Genomic DNA, 14,204 nt, shown 5'->3' with positions numbered 1-14,204 from the left:
GGCTCAAGCAGCAGCTTCCCCTCGCAGCGGGAGCGCTGCCTTTGGAAGGGATCGGTGGCACCAGGCGAGCGGAGACTCAGCCTGAGGCATCACTCTCGGGTTGTGTCCATTCCGTGCCCGCGGAAACATCCTTCTCTACAAACTGCTCTGGGATGTCAGAAAAACGACCCATGAGACTGCCGGGAGCCTGTGCCAGGCTCAGGTTCACAGCTGGACTCGAGGATCTCAAAGGTCTCCAGCTTTGTTCACCCAACACCCGGAGCCGTGGAGGGGCTGAAGGCACCTGTGGGGGCAGGACACCAGCCCAGGGGAGGATGTAGGACGTGTTCACAGACACAGTTCCCTAAATCTAGGCCTCCAGGGATCCCTGAAAGAGCTAAGGCCTGATGTGAGATTTCAGGGACATGTCTTAGCCCCTCCACGCCACACGCTGAGAGCTCAGAGGGTAGGTACAGCTCACCCTGCTCCCTGCCCTCCTGTGGGACAGCTGCTGCTGTGGCAGGACACGTTTGGTCAATCCCACAAATCTCCTCAATGTCCTTAATTCTTACAGTTGCTAAACATCAACATCCATCCCACCCCCTCCCAGCTTCCACCAAAGAGAAGGGAGGGCCTTTTAAAAACAAAACTTTTAATTTTTTATTTCAACTCAGCATTTACATCCAGGTCTAGCTCAGCTCCTGGCAACTCTGCTCCATAGCTAAGGAATCGGCCATGGAAGCTTTGCTTGAGAAAGGAACATGACAAAGAGATGGGAGAACTGCTGTTAGAGCCATCCCAGTGCTGGCTCCAATGGCAAGAACTGGTCACCCTCCATACCCAGCTCAGGACAGCCTGAGCTTGCTCTGATGGGCCTTTTATTGCTTCTGTGCATGTGCTGCCCACTTGCCCCTGAGCTGGAGGAGTGGGCAAGAAAGGGGAGCAGTTGGACCACTCCTAGAGGGAGAGGGCAGGAAATGCCCCTCAAAAGGGGGCTGCTGCTCAGAGGCCAGGAGCAGGCAGCAATCCAGTATATTTGCTCTCCCTCCCTGGAGGGAAGAGCCCTTCACACAGGGTCACCCCAGCAGCCCTGCACTGCCCCAGCAGTGTCCTGGCTGCACAGGGCACACGCTGGCACTGGCTCAGACACTGTCCCTGCCCCGTGCCCTGCCTGCAGCACCCACCACCCCTGCACACAGCAGGCTGGGGCTGCCACTCTCCCTGCCCCAGCTGCTCCACTGGCCTCAGCTCCCCTTCTCAGGCAGGGCTGTGTCAGCTGGCACTGGCTCGTAGTGGATGACTGCTGTGGCCATGCTGAGGGCTTCCTCCAGGCTCTGCTGCTCTTCCAGCTGGGGGAGGGAAGGGGGAGAGAGACAATGAGCGCTGAACCCCCAAAAGGCAGCTCAGGGTGGCTCTCAGCAGGACAGACGGGTGACACAGGTGGGTGACACAGGTGTGAAGCAGAGGGGCAGAAATGTTTACAAATGAGCATTCTGCAATCCCAAGAGGACGTCCCTGCTGTCCTCTACACACAGAGTATCTGAGAATCAAGGAGCAAGCCCCCTGGGCAAGAGGCAGTGCAGCAGGGCCAGAGAGCAATTGCTGCAGGCAGCAGGTGGCCAGGGAGTTGAGGGGATGGTGGCAAGAGCCATGTGGTACCTGCACAGCAATGTGGGTGCCATGGGAGGTGGCCAGCAATGCCACCTGCTGATGACAGAGCAGGGCGATGTCTGACTCCTCTGACACCACTGCACCAGAAGCCACTATGGTCACCTGGGAAAAGTTCAGATGATCATGTTTTAAAAGAAAACGCAGTTCTTTTCTAGCAGAGGGAGCAGGGACAGTCCCAGCTTTGTGTGTACCTCCTGTGCCTCAGTGCCATCTGTGTTGGCCACAGTCATGGTCCCAGTGTCACCAGCTGCCAGCTCTCCCTCGGGCACGGCGAGGGCCCCGCTCTGTGTCACCACACCGATGGCACTGCCCAGGGCCCGCAGCTCTTCCTGAGACAGATCGACCTGGGGATGACAGCAGATTCTCAGAGTCTTGGGCAACTCCTCAGTTTAGCAATGCACCAGTCTGGGCAAGGAGGAAACACTCTTTCTGCAAGACTCAAGGCACAGAGAACTCCAAGGACTTCGCCCAGGGCCATGGATAAAATTGATGACAGAGAACTCAGAGCTTGGGTCTTCAGCCCTCCATGTTCTACATCTCCCCATCCCATTCAGCCTTTTGCTCAAGCTTGGATAGGGACAGCTTTGTGCATTGCAGCAGCAGGAGCATCTCAGGCTAAGAGGAAACAGGTCACTGATGGCAGCTGCTTCCTTTGTCCCGTGCCACAGAAGGGAAGTTTTTTCCAGTCAGCACAGGGGCAGCTGGTGGAGGGAAGTACAAGAAAAGCACTGCTCTATACAAGTGATGACAAAACATCTCCAAATCCAGCCTGGGTCAGCAGAGCTGGGGAGCTGCAGGGAGCCAAGGGCTGCCAGTCACCACACAAACACCCAGAGACCCCATCAGCAAGGAGGGACACTGGGACCAGAGACTCCCCAAACCAACACTGCAGCAGTGGATGAGGCTGTAGGAGGGAGCTCTCAGGGCAGGAAGAGCCCAGGAAGCTCCAAGGTCTGAAAAACTTATGGAAAAAGGCCCTGCAAAGAACACCATAGCTAAGTAGAGGCAGAATCTCACTTCAGATAATAACTGCTTCCCCTGACATGCTGGAGGCTGTGTCCATACCTGCTCTGTCCCATCCTGAGAAATAAGTGAGACTTGTGTAGGCACAGCATCTTCCTCTTCATCTTCCTCCATCTCTGAGAGGAAAGCAATATGCTGACTCTTCAGTGGAGAACCTCTGTCAGCAGCTGTAGCAGCTGGATCAAAGAGGAAGAGCAGCATTATTAGAGTGTGAAAGCACATGCCTGGCCTCTGGACCTTCCTGTAGCCTCAAGGGCTAGCACAAAAGAGCACAAGACCATGATGACACCAGTCCAGCGATGGCCTGGACAGAAGGGCCTTTACCTCTCCCTGTACGACAGAACGGGCAGGAGCCTGTTCCCAACCTGTGACTTACAGCAAGGACCTTCCAATAGATCTGAATTTGATGGAGATGCAGGAGGCCGTGGCAAAAACTTGGGGCTGAGAGAGGCGTGGCTGCTCTTGCTGTCACCTCCCTCCCCTTTGCCACACCTTGACAGGGGAGTGGCTGCTCACCCTCCAGCTGCTGCTGCTCGTAGAGGGCCTGCTCGCTCTCCTCGGTGGCCTCCAGCTCGCCGTGGCTGCTGCGTTTGTGCATGGCCAGGGTGGAGGTCTGGCGGTAGGTCTTGCCACAGCTGCTGCACGTGTAGGGCTTGCAGTGTGTGTGCACCACGTGGTGCTTGTACAGGCTGGAGTACTCCGTGAAGCGCTTCCCACAGCCCGGCACGGTGCACAGGTACGGCTTCTCTCCTAGGGCACAGGCCACAGGGCTGAACTTCAGCCTCCTCATGCTCTGGGGAGGGATACCCCACCAGAGCAAATAGGTGGAGACAGACTGCTGGAGCATTAATCAATCCAATAAAGCAATTCCCGCTGTTTCTTCCAACTCCTTGGCCACACCCGTGATGTTCAGCCTGGAAATGCCCAGTCCAGCCCCACCAATCTCCCTGCTGCTGGCTCCCTCCTACCTGTGTGGATTCTCATGTGGTTCTTGTAGTTGGTGGCGCTGGTGAAGCCCCTGCCACAGCCAGGCTCTGCACACATGTAGGGCCGCTCGCCCGTGTGCGTCCGGATGTGAACCTTGCGGATGTTGGACGTGGTAAAGGAGCGGCCACAGCCCACAAAGGGGCACTTGAAGGGACGTTCACCTGCATAGACAGAGAGATGTGTCAGGTGACAGGTGAGACCTGCCACCACACAGCCACCTGGAGTGCCCTGGAGACTCTTTCATTGGGTTTTCTCCTGTGCAGCTCTTCGCCCGTGCTGCTCACCTGTGTGTGTGCGGATGTGTTTCTGCAGATCCCCGGAGGTTTTGAAGGCTTTGCTACACATGTCTTCTGGACACTTGTAGGGTTTCTCACCTGTGTGTGTTCTCACGTGGCTCTTCAGCCCGTACCCTGTCCAGGACAGACACCACAACTAACTTTGTAATGAGAAGGAAACATCAGGACAAGCTGAGTACCACCCCTCAGTTCATGTATTTGAGTGTCTGTGTTTTGTCTGCGAACCTTAAAGGGGAAGAAATAACCAACCCCAGCATCACTTCCAACCTTGCTTCCACCATTATCTGCCCACAATCAATGAAGTCCCATCAGGCTCCTGTGCTGTGATTCCCTTGCTTTAGATGCTCTGGATTTTGTGCAGCAGAGTTAGGACAGAAGCTCAGCAGGGACTGGGTTGGACAGAAAACGAAAACTGCTCAAAACTGAAACTGTTACCTGTAGCAAATGCTTTCCCACAGCTTGGGAAGACACATGTGTATGGCCGGTCACCCGTGTGAGCACGTTCATGTACCTGGAAAAGAAGGAACAGGTCCTTAAAATGAGGTCCAAGGTAAGGAAAACCGGAAAAATGTCGGTGGGAAGAATTTGAAGTTCCCTGTTGGATTTCACCTTGGCCAATTGACACATCTGGGTCTCTTGGTGAGCTCAGCATGTAACTCAGCTGCACAGAATGGAGCATTCTTCTCTGGCAGTGTAAGCTGGGACTGCTCTGGCCTGTACACTGCCATGTCCCCTGCTTTACCTTGAGGTGGTGGGCAGTGGTGTAGAGGCGGCCACAGCCTTTGTACCCACAGCGGAAAGCTCTGCTGCCGACCTGCTGCCCCTTCCTTTGGTTTTGCACCACCTCCTCCTGCAAATCCTGCTGAGACAAGGACTGGAATCAATCCAGCAAGCCACCACAGCTTCACCAAGCCCACACAAATATTTCTCTCCTTACCATACATATGCATTCCTGCAGTTATCCTCCAAAAACATGTTCCTACAAACCAGCTTGTACCCACAGGGTGAAGCTCGGGTGACAGGGCTCTAGGAACCTGCATTTCCCCCTCCCACCTCAATGGGGGTTCTCAGACATGAAACTCCCTTTCTCAGCTCATTTGAAATACGTGCAGTTAGTATTTGCTAACTCGGCAGAGAAGCCACAGCACTTTTATAATGACTGGCAAAGAGGAGTTTCAGTCTAGTTCCAGTCACTGAAAAATTCGCACCTGGGAAGGGATGTTGCTGGAGTCCTTACTCTTCATATGGCAGGTGTCTGTCACTCCCTCCTCTTCCTCGTCAGACCCCTGCAAGTGAAGAAGCACAGGCACTGTTTGGGCTTCCCTGCAGAGCAAGGAGCAGGAAGGCAGTGACAGCCACAGTGCCACCCCACCCTTTCCCAGAAAGCAGAGGCTGGGCCTGCCACAGCAGGAAGGTCTGTGCCCAGCTCAGCACTGCCAGCACCTTCCTGGCAGCCCCTGTTCCTCAGCACTATGGAGACAGGAGAAAAAGGCAGTACCTGGGATATTGAGGGGGGACACTGCAGTGACAGCACATCAGGATCCGAAGCTGTTTTGGTTTTGAGGCTTTTGTCACATGGGGACAGTGGCCATGGCTTAGCCATGTTGGGAGTTAGGTTTGTTTCTTTTTACTCTAAAGATTTTTTTACCCGTAAGTTATCAAGGAAACTAAGTGTCAATACTTAAGACTATTTAACAAAAAACAAAGGGGTGGTCAACGCTCAGAAGGAGAGGTAACGTGAGTTTTGGGGCAGGTAAAGGACAGAGCTTGAGGCACCTGGGCACTCTTTTTTCTGGCATTTTGGGGAGAGAGAATGGCTGGGTTGCTGCTCACTGCTAGAAGAGTTTGCTATCTCTGGAGAGGTCCAATCCTGGGAAATCTACCATCATCTGCTCGCCCCGGAATTCTGAGCTTCTCTGCCACCCTGTGGGAGCTGGCCCAGCCCTGCCCTGCCTTTGGGGTTTGGTTGGCACTGCTCCTCTTGCTACAGTGTGACCCTGCACCTCGGTGCCCTGCAGGGACATCCTGCCATCCCAGCCACCAGCCCAGGACTTCTCCACTGTTCCAGCTTGGTGCTCTGAGCATCCTACAGAGGCACCAAGACCAAACTGCCCTGGGTTTTTGTGAGGCAAAGCCCTCAAGGTTCTTGGTACTGTTTTTGTTATCAATGCTGTAGTTGTTGCTTTTTGTTTGCTTTGTTATACATACTAGTAAAGAACTGCTATTTCTATTCCCAAATCTTTTGCCTAAAAGCTTTTAACTGCAAATTTATAATTGGAAAAAAGGGGGGCAGGGTTCGCATTTTCCATTGCAAGGGAAACTCCAGCTTTCCCTGGCAGATACCTGTCAACCTAAACCAAGACAGCCACTACTGACACACCAAAGGCTGTACCACAGCAGCTCTCCTCCCTTCCCAAACGTGAGCTGCAGCAGGTTAAGGGTGGCAGGTCCAGCCCTCCACAGGACCAAACAGCCCTGTTCTGTGTCCCCAAGTGCCAGGCACCCCTCAGCAGTGGCACTCATGCTGGAGCCCTGTCCAGTTGCTTCTCTCAAGGCTGGTGCTGCTGACAAACAAATGCACACGAGCACTGCTGAAGGGCGAGCACAAACTCAAGACAAGAGATGCTGTGCCCTCACCTTCCTGCCATACTGCTGCAATGCATTAATGGTGTCCACGTCAAAGCCATCATCTTCCTCCTCCCCAGCCAGCTCCTCGAGCCCAGTTTGTGTCTGTACTTCCAGGGTGGTGCTGCCAGATGCCACGATGACAGGATGGTGGATGTAGGCAGTGGAGCCATCCTCCAGCTGGACAGCCTGGAATGTGCCAGGCTCGTAACTCTCTGCAAGAGGAAACATTCATGTAAACAGATGAAATAAATGCTCAGTGTGAGACAGAAAAAAAGTGCTTCAGCTCCTCCAGCCCTGCAAATGTGATACATTTCAGCAGCTTCTCTCCTTCTGCCAGGGAAAGAGCAGGGAGTGCTTTACCTTTCGCTGTTCTGTGTATGAACGCCATGCTGCCATCCTCCAGAACCACTGGCTGTCCATCTTCAAAAGCCACAGCCTCTAAAAGGAAAGAAATACATCCACACACCTTCCTGGAGGACTCAGGATGGGGAATACTGTGGCAGTTCAGGCTGCCAGGCAGGAGAGGACACAGGGCTGCCTGCTTGCCCTGAAAGGCAACCACAGCTGTAGGTTTTAAGACACCATTTGAGCCCTTCTGATGTGAATGATGAGGTTTTCAAGGCTTCACGCATGGATTTGCCTCTTCCTTTGAGCAAAGGAGTAATGCAGTGTCTCACCAGTTTCAAAATGCCAGATTATATCCCAGACAAGAAGGATGGCTCTGGGTCAGGGGTGTGTGAAGGAGAACACAAACATCCCACGGCAGGGGAAGGGGGGGTGAGGAGAACCCCTCTGACTGTGCACATGAAGGCAGGGAAGAGGATGAAGAGGACAAAGGGGTACAGCCAGAATTAAAACATCGATTTCAAGCAGCCTTTGGAGAATAGAAGAGGGATGTGGGAGCTAGGGAGCATCAAGAAAGGACTGCCCAAAGTAACAGAGCTGTTTCTACCTGCCCTTTTGCATCTTAGCATGGCCAAGGATGATTCCTCCTTGCCACTCTGGTGCCTGCCACATGAACTGGATTCCCAACACCTCTCAGACTAATGTTACCTAATTTCAGAGATGACATTGGCTGATGGGTCAATGACCAAGGTGGCATTGTTCCCAACAATCCCCACATGACCCCTCCCACCAACACCTATTCCAGAAGTAATATATTATCTCACACTTCAGAGGAAATTCCTGCCCAGCTGCTCCCACATGAAACAAGCTGTGTGTGTGCTGTGTGGCTGGCACCAACACAGCACGCAGCTCACTGGGCTTGTGGTATGACAACAGGGAGAGTCCACAGGTTAAATGACACTTCAACATTTGTCTCCACGTCCACCAAATTCACCTTCTCATCAGATTGCTAAAAACTTTGCAGGCAATGTCCTTGTTTACTCAGCCTCAAAACCACAAGAAAGGAAACCCCAATAGAAACGCTATGCTCATGTGGTCTTTTGAGAGCTGGAACTGATGGAGCAGCCCAAATGCTGGAGCACTGAGAGCTGCAGCCACATCTACAGTGTTCTTCCAAACACAAAGGGGGAATGTGTGTTCCTCACCTTTCTGAACAGCCACCTGATGGATATAAGCTGTGGTCCCATCTTCAAGTTCAATGACTTGCCCTTCAATCAGCTTCTCACCTGGAACAGTTAAAACATGCCATCAGCTGCTGAGCCCAGTCCCTCTGTCCCACATGCTTCCCAGAGTCCCACAAAAGGGAGAAACTGTCACTTCTAGGCTGTTATGGGTCAGCTTTCCCCCACAGAAGCACTTCACTTCTCAAAAATGTTGGCATTGCCCTTTTCTAGACAGGACACATGACAAAGACCCTCAAGCATCACTTGTTGAGGAGCTGCCCCTCACAACTCCTCGTGCCAAGGAGCACAAGACAGCACACAGAGAAAGCAATTACACTGTTTTGGAAGAAAAAATCAACTGGGTGTGCTGAGTAGCATCAGTGCCTGGAGATTTATCTACGACTTTGGCAGAGGATCAACTGTTAGGAAACAATTACAGCATCTAAAGGGGCCTAAAGTGCTGCCAGTGTTGGGCTGCAGAGACTGAACTCTGCCAAAGCCTGACTCTGTGCAAACCTGTAATAATGACTTAGTTACCCAATGATGTGATGCAGAGAGAGGACATTGCTCCATCCCACTGAACATGGAGAATCCAGGTTGGTTTCACCTGGAGCATTAACATTTGAGAAGGGGGGGTCACACAACGTGGTGGTTCCAAGACAGTCCAGCTCCACATGTGTAATAAACTTGCAGGGAGTTTGCACAGAAAATAAAGCAGGAGAGCAGCCCCCAGGACACGGAGCTGCACAACTCCTCCATCCCGTTCTGCAGGCTGGGAAACACCGTGCTCCTCTTCCTGGGAGCAGCAGGTGGTGGAGCAAGGGGCACCCCACAAACACCAGAGTAAGGGCAGGTGTGGAATTCAGCACCCCTCTGAGTGAGAAAGGCACTGCTGTGAACCAAACCCTGCGCAACACCAGTGATGCAAAATCACCTGCTCAGCCCAGGGGAAGTTTTGGTGGAGCAGAGCCCTGCAGGCCACAGCATCAGCTCCCTGTCCACAGCAACCCTGGAAAGAACAGGCCTTTCCTAGTCTGAACAGTACCTTTATTTTCTACAGCAACAGCTCTCCCCTCTCCACAGCTCCATTTCCAAACCAGAGGCATGTTTGATTTGTATTTTATTTTGCATCAGACTTCAGTGCAAATCCAACAGTCACCAGCTGCCCAGGCAAAGCAGCACAAGTGGCAGCTCCCACGCCGTGAGGGGCACTTTTGGTGAGTCTGGCTTTAATTTCAGAGCCAGGAAGAGACTCTCAGCCCTGGCAGCCCGAGGCTCTGTTACCTCTGCCAGCCTGCTGCAGGTAGGCCGTGGTGCCATCCCCAGGGGTCACTGCTGGCAGCCCCAGGCTCTCCATCCTGCCCCGACTCCCCACACATGGATCCTGCCTGGGAGCACTGGGGCCCAGAGCCAGGGGCCTGTGGGACTCGGGGTCGGCGTCTTTGCTGTGAGCCTTAAGCAAAAAGAACAATTCCATTTAAGTTTCTCCTCCTCCTTTAGTTTCTTCACTTTTGCACACTAGGAAAGGCTTGAATGGCCTCAAAAGACTTTTGAGGTTATAAAGTGTTAAGATGGACAACGCTGCATCATTCCCACACTAAGGCAGGCGGGGATAACAATCTATTCCACAGACAAATGTGAAACAAAGCTTATCACGCCAGTGAAGTGACAGACTTTTCTTAGAGACAGTACAAATGTCGCATTCGAGCCCTTCCTGTCCTCCAAATGATCTGCATGGTTTCCAAGTACTTTAAAACCTGAACCTACAGGCTGAGCGTGTCCTGTGCTGCAGGAGACAGGAGCAGGGTGATGAGCTTTATCCCTGGAAGCATCGTCCTTCTCTCCTCCCTTTCCTAATTCCCAGCCTTCTGAGAGATAGAATTTCAGGCTCTAAGCAAATGATGCTAAAGCCTCCACACCCCCACAAGAACATTTTGCTAAAGAGACTCTCTGCTGATAGGTTATCTTTCAAAGCGCGTTCTTCGTGAGCGACCTCTGAGATAGCCAAATACTTGATGGTTTGATTTCCAGGAACGAGGCAAACCGCCCCGTCCGTCCCCGCCGCCCCTCGGGGCGCAGCCCGGCTCGGTGCCCGCCTCTCCCCGCGCTCCCCGCACCCGGCCGAGGCTCCTGTGCGCTCCCCTGGGGCTGCTCCGGCGGCCCTCACACCGCTGTCCCCACGAGAGACCAGGGAGACCGTGGGACGAGCTGCGAGGGCAGCGGCGAAGGGAGGGCAGTGTCCGTGGGCGGCGGGGACACGGGGGAGCTCTCCCCGCGCAGACCCCGGGGGCTGAGGCGGCTCCCGGGCCCGGCCGCCATCGCCGCCCCCCATCCCCCACACCGACCTGAGCTACCCGCCGGGCCCGGGTCCGCCGCCGGCCCGACGTGCACCGCGCCCGGCCCCGCCCACCCCGCAACCCGCATAGCGGCGGCGCTCCCGCCCGCGCGTAGCCGCCCCCCACCCGCTATACAGGTTCCGGGGTGGGCCGGGCCGGGGAGCGCGCGCCGCCGGACGGCCAATGCGCGGGAGCGCAGCCAATGGCGCATGCGCGGTGCCAACACTGAAGCCACAAGGTCCCGCCTTTCCCCGCCCTGCCCTGCCGGGGCTGTCAGTGGTATCTGCCTACTGTCATGTATGGGCAGCCCTACTGCCCCGCCTGTCCCCGCAGCTCCTCACGCGCCCCCTCTCCTTCCCGGCGGCTGCTGAGGCCAGCCCGGAGCTCCTGGGATGCGCTGTGAAGTGATGCAGTAACTCCTGTCCTGGTGGTCCGAGACACGGAGCAAAGAGATCCCAGTTGTTTATTTAACAAGGAAGGAGATGGGGACGGGCCGCCCGCCGAGGGCAGCCTGGATAGGCTCCCCACGCGTCTCCCCGCCGCCCCCAGCATGGCGGCCTCGAGGTGCTGCTCCCCGCCTCTCCCAATATGGCGCCGCGCCGCGCTCTCGAATCTCGCGAGATCTCGCCGCTATTATATAGCTCTCCGGAGTCACTTCCGCCCTTTCGGTCCGAGCAGCCGCAGCCATGAGGTGGGTTCGCCTCGGCGTCTGCTCCGCGCCATCCGCCGCCATCCGCCCCATCAGCTGTCATCTGCGCCCAGTGGGGGCTGCGGGGCCGTCCGGGCGGCCGGCGGGGCGCGGTCAACGGGTTGATAGCAGGGGGAACGCGCTGGGACCGGGGCGGGCTCGGGGCCGCGTCCCGGGCGGAGCCGGCTCTGAGCCCGCGCTGCCGTTTCCCTCCGCAGCAGCAAAGTGTCCCGGGACACCCTGTACGAGGCGGTGAAGGAGGTGCTGCACGGCAGCCGTGCCAAGAAGCGCAAGTAAGAGCCGCGGACACGGCGGTACCGGACGTGTCACCCCTGGCCTCGGCCTTCCCCCCTCCGTGGCCGGCCAGGCCTCACCCGGTACCTCCCGCAGGTTCGTGGAGACGGTGGAGCTGCAGATCAGCCTCAAGAACTATGACCCGCAGAAGGACAAGCGGTTCTCCGGTACCGTCAGGTTCGCCATCCTCTCGCTCCTACCCAGCCTTCGGCCCTGCCCGGCCCAGCTCGGGGCCGCCGCGGCGCCGAACCGCTTGGGGAGTCCAGCGCGGCCCGGCCCAGTGCGAGCGGCTGGACGGACCCTCACCCTGGGTCTTAAAACATGAGGGGAGGTGCGGCAGCCCCCGGGCTGTCCCCACCGGCCTGCTGGGGACGGCAGGTGAGCGGCTGTGCAGGATGCCCCGTGCTGCGGTAAGGTGTCTCCGTGCTGGCTCCATGGACACGCGGGTGGCGCTGGCCGGTCACTGACTCCGACCTTCCTTCCTTCCCCAGGTTGAAGTCGACGCCACGGCCCAAATTCTCTGTGTGTCTGCTCGGGGACCAGCAGCACTGCGATGAGGCCAAAGCAGTCGACATCCCTCACATGGACATTGAAGCTCTGAAGAAGCTCAACAAAAACAAGAAGCTGGTGAAGAAGCTGGGTGAGTGTCGATAAGGCTTTTCCCTGTGCTCGGATTTCCATCTCATGGTTAGTTGAAAAGCTGAGCAGAGTCAGCCCCAGTACCAAAATCTGCCCAGAAAGTGCTCAGAAAAGCCTCTAGTCTGTTTTCACTGCAGGGCTGACAGGTCAGGACTGCAGGAATGGGGCTGGTTGTCCGAGCAAGGGAGAGACACAGAAAATGTCCCTGTCAACAGTTTCACCCTTTGTTCTGTTCCTTAATTTCCTGGTTGGGGAGCTGGAGGGCAGCAAAAGCCAAGAAACACTAAAAGCAGGAGTGTGCTTTAGTCCTGCAATTCTTTGTGTGAATGGAATGTAATGTAGTCATTTTCTCTTGGTCAGAGAGAAAATCCTTCCTTCCCTGAGAATTCCAGAGTTCTTCTGGTACATTGTTCAGGCAGACAAGAGCTTGCCCCTCAATCCAAAATGGGCTGTGGAACTATGAGCTTTTAGGAGATAACCGTGATTGTTGGCTAAGCCTCTCCTAGACAGATCCTTTGTCTCATTCATCCTGATGTGCACGGGCTGTGGCAGAGCTTGGGAGTTAGTTCAGTGTCACCTGGGGCTCAGCAAAGGACAGATCCTTCAGGGAACAAGCTGTTATTTAGAGTCACTATGTTGAGTTGTCTTCTTGCAGCTAAGAAGTACGATGCCTTCCTGGCTTCTGAGTCCTTGATCAAACAAATTCCTCGAATCCTGGGCCCAGGCCTGAACAAGGCTGGGAAATTCCCTTCTCTGCTCACCCACAACGAGAACCTGGTGGCCAAGGTGGATGAGGTCAAATCGACCATCAAGTTTCAGATGAAGAAGGTAAAGCATGGCTTTAGTCGTGTACCTGGGGGTTGTTCGTGTCTCTGCCATCTCTGGGTTGGGCTGTAGGTGTCCCTCTAGTGTTCTTCAGCTGTGGCTGGTTTCCTCCAGCTACGGGAGATGGTACCCATGGCCAGGCAGAAAGGAGGAATAATTTAACTGTGGTTGACAGATCTTGGAGCAAATGATGAGGAGATGATTGGATGTTTCAGTGCAGAGCACAAAGCAGTGTAATTAATGCTGCTCCCAGCATGGGAGTGCTGCTCATGGGGTGGGACCTGGCCAGGCGTGTCCCTGGGGGGCTGAGCCTGAGTGGGGCTTTTCCAGGGGTGAGTCTGGGACTTGACTCTGTCCAAGTGAACTTGGGAGCAGCTCTGTGGGGATCTGTTCTCGCTGTCATGGTGAGCTGGCTCTCTCAAACCAAAATAAGCCTATTCAGGCATCCTGACCTCAGTGGGCCACGTGTGACTCTTGGGGGCACTGCTGGGGAGTCACAGCAGATGTGAAGATTTCCAAATGCTTGAGCATTTAAAATAGCTGAGCTAATGATGTCCTGACACTTGGCTTGTCAGCTCACTCATAAATTCTTCTGCCTCCAGCCTGTGGGGAGCATTGACTTCCAGGCTGCTCAGGGAGGGCGGGCAGGAGGAGGCTTGGCCTTTGTCACAGTGCAGAGGGAGGGCTTGGGGCTGGCCCCAGAGGCAGAAAGTGAAGCTGGTGTGGGCTTGGCAGAGCAGGGTAAGGTCGAGCTGCGCTCCAGTGCCAGTTCTGCACAGTGTGTCCTATCTCTGGGAGGCAGCTGTGCTCCCACCTGTCACCCCTGCACGTGTTAGAGGTGGCATCCAGGTGCTTCAGGCACAGGGAGTCACAGGCCAGGTGGAAAAGCCTTGCCCAGTGTCCAGACCATGGGACAGCCCAACACACCGATGAGTGGGTCAGCTCTTGTCACCTTTGCTTTGCCTGTGAGAGCTTTAGCTGTGTCTGTCCCCCAGGTGCTCTGTCTGGCTGTGGCTGTGGGTCACGTGAAGATGACAGAGGATGAGCTCGTCTACAACATCCACCTGGCCATCAACTTCCTGGTGTCCCTGCTGAAGAAGAACTGGCAGAACGTGCGAGCTCTGTACATCAAGAGCACCATGGGGAAACCCCAGCGCCTCTACTAAGGAGGGGCAGCAAATAAATTCTGCAGACACCCACAGCTGTGTGTGGTTCTGTTCCTCCAGAGCTCCTCGGGGAGGGTTTGCCAAAGAACTGCTCACTTCATCCT

The 14,204-nt window shown here is 55.2% G+C and overlaps 2 protein-coding genes across 5 annotated transcripts; one reads left to right on the top strand and one right to left on the bottom strand.

The window, feature by feature from the left end:
* Positions 1-614: 614 nt before the first annotated feature.
* On the bottom strand, positions 615-10,561 carry ZNF76 (zinc finger protein 76). 3 transcript variants are annotated; one of them, XM_066335839.1, is made up of 15 exons: positions 10,498-10,561; positions 9,437-9,605; positions 8,135-8,215; positions 6,945-7,022; positions 6,594-6,796; positions 5,165-5,242; positions 4,699-4,815; positions 4,392-4,467; positions 3,945-4,070; positions 3,642-3,821; positions 3,190-3,423; positions 2,716-2,849; positions 1,842-1,994; positions 1,639-1,752; positions 615-1,328 (listed from the first exon to the last, which is right to left on the bottom strand). In XM_066335839.1, the coding sequence occupies exons 2-15, from the start codon at positions 9,507-9,509 to the stop codon at positions 1,224-1,226; spliced, it is 1,752 nt and encodes a 583-aa protein (XP_066191936.1). In that variant the 5' UTR covers positions 9,510-9,605; positions 10,498-10,561; the 3' UTR covers positions 615-1,223. The 3 variants fall into 3 exon arrangements, with proteins under 3 accessions (XP_066191936.1, XP_066191934.1, XP_066191937.1); XM_066335837.1 differs by lacking the exon at positions 10,498-10,561 and having other exon boundaries at positions 9,437-9,907; XM_066335840.1 differs by lacking the exons at positions 9,437-9,605; positions 10,498-10,561 and adding an exon at positions 7,537-7,637 and having other exon boundaries at positions 8,135-8,209.
* A 512-nt stretch (positions 10,562-11,073) lies between these two features.
* On the top strand, positions 11,074-14,135 carry RPL10A (ribosomal protein L10a). Of its 2 annotated transcripts, XM_066335863.1 has the most exons (6): positions 11,074-11,179; positions 11,395-11,469; positions 11,567-11,647; positions 11,962-12,110; positions 12,765-12,937; positions 13,930-14,135. In XM_066335863.1, the coding sequence occupies exons 1-6, from the start codon at positions 11,175-11,177 to the stop codon at positions 14,098-14,100; spliced, it is 654 nt and encodes a 217-aa protein (XP_066191960.1). In that variant the 5' UTR covers positions 11,074-11,174; the 3' UTR covers positions 14,101-14,135. The 2 variants fall into 2 exon arrangements, with proteins under 2 accessions (XP_066191960.1, XP_066191961.1); XM_066335864.1 differs by lacking the exons at positions 11,074-11,179; positions 11,395-11,469; positions 11,567-11,647 and adding an exon at positions 11,675-11,880.
* Positions 14,136-14,204: the final 69 nt, after the last annotated feature.

This window comes from Sylvia atricapilla, chromosome 25 (assembly GCF_009819655.1).
Source record: "Sylvia atricapilla isolate bSylAtr1 chromosome 25, bSylAtr1.pri, whole genome shotgun sequence".
NCBI classification, from domain to species: Eukaryota; Metazoa; Chordata; class Aves; order Passeriformes; family Sylviidae; genus Sylvia; species Sylvia atricapilla.
This window is presented reverse-complemented; position numbering and strand designations above follow the sequence as displayed.

Excerpts from the sequence above, each read along its gene's own strand:
- ZNF76 (XM_066335837.1), bottom strand. The coding sequence starts at position 9,629 with ATGGAATTGTTCTTTTTGCTTAAGGCTCACAGCAAAGACGCCGACCCC. Across the intron at positions 2,850-3,189 it reads CGAGCAGCAGCAGCTGGAGG|CTGCTACAGCTGCTGACAGA; the intron begins GTGAGCAGCCAC and ends TCTTTGATCCAG. Across the intron at positions 1,995-2,715 it reads CTCAGGATGGGACAGAGCAG|GTCGATCTGTCTCAGGAAGA; the intron begins GTATGGACACAG and ends TGTCATCCCCAG.
- RPL10A (XM_066335863.1), top strand. Across the intron at positions 11,470-11,566 it reads AGCCGTGCCAAGAAGCGCAA|GTTCGTGGAGACGGTGGAGC; the intron begins GTAAGAGCCGCG and ends TACCTCCCGCAG. Across the intron at positions 12,111-12,764 it reads GAAGCTGGTGAAGAAGCTGG|CTAAGAAGTACGATGCCTTC; the intron begins GTGAGTGTCGAT and ends GTCTTCTTGCAG.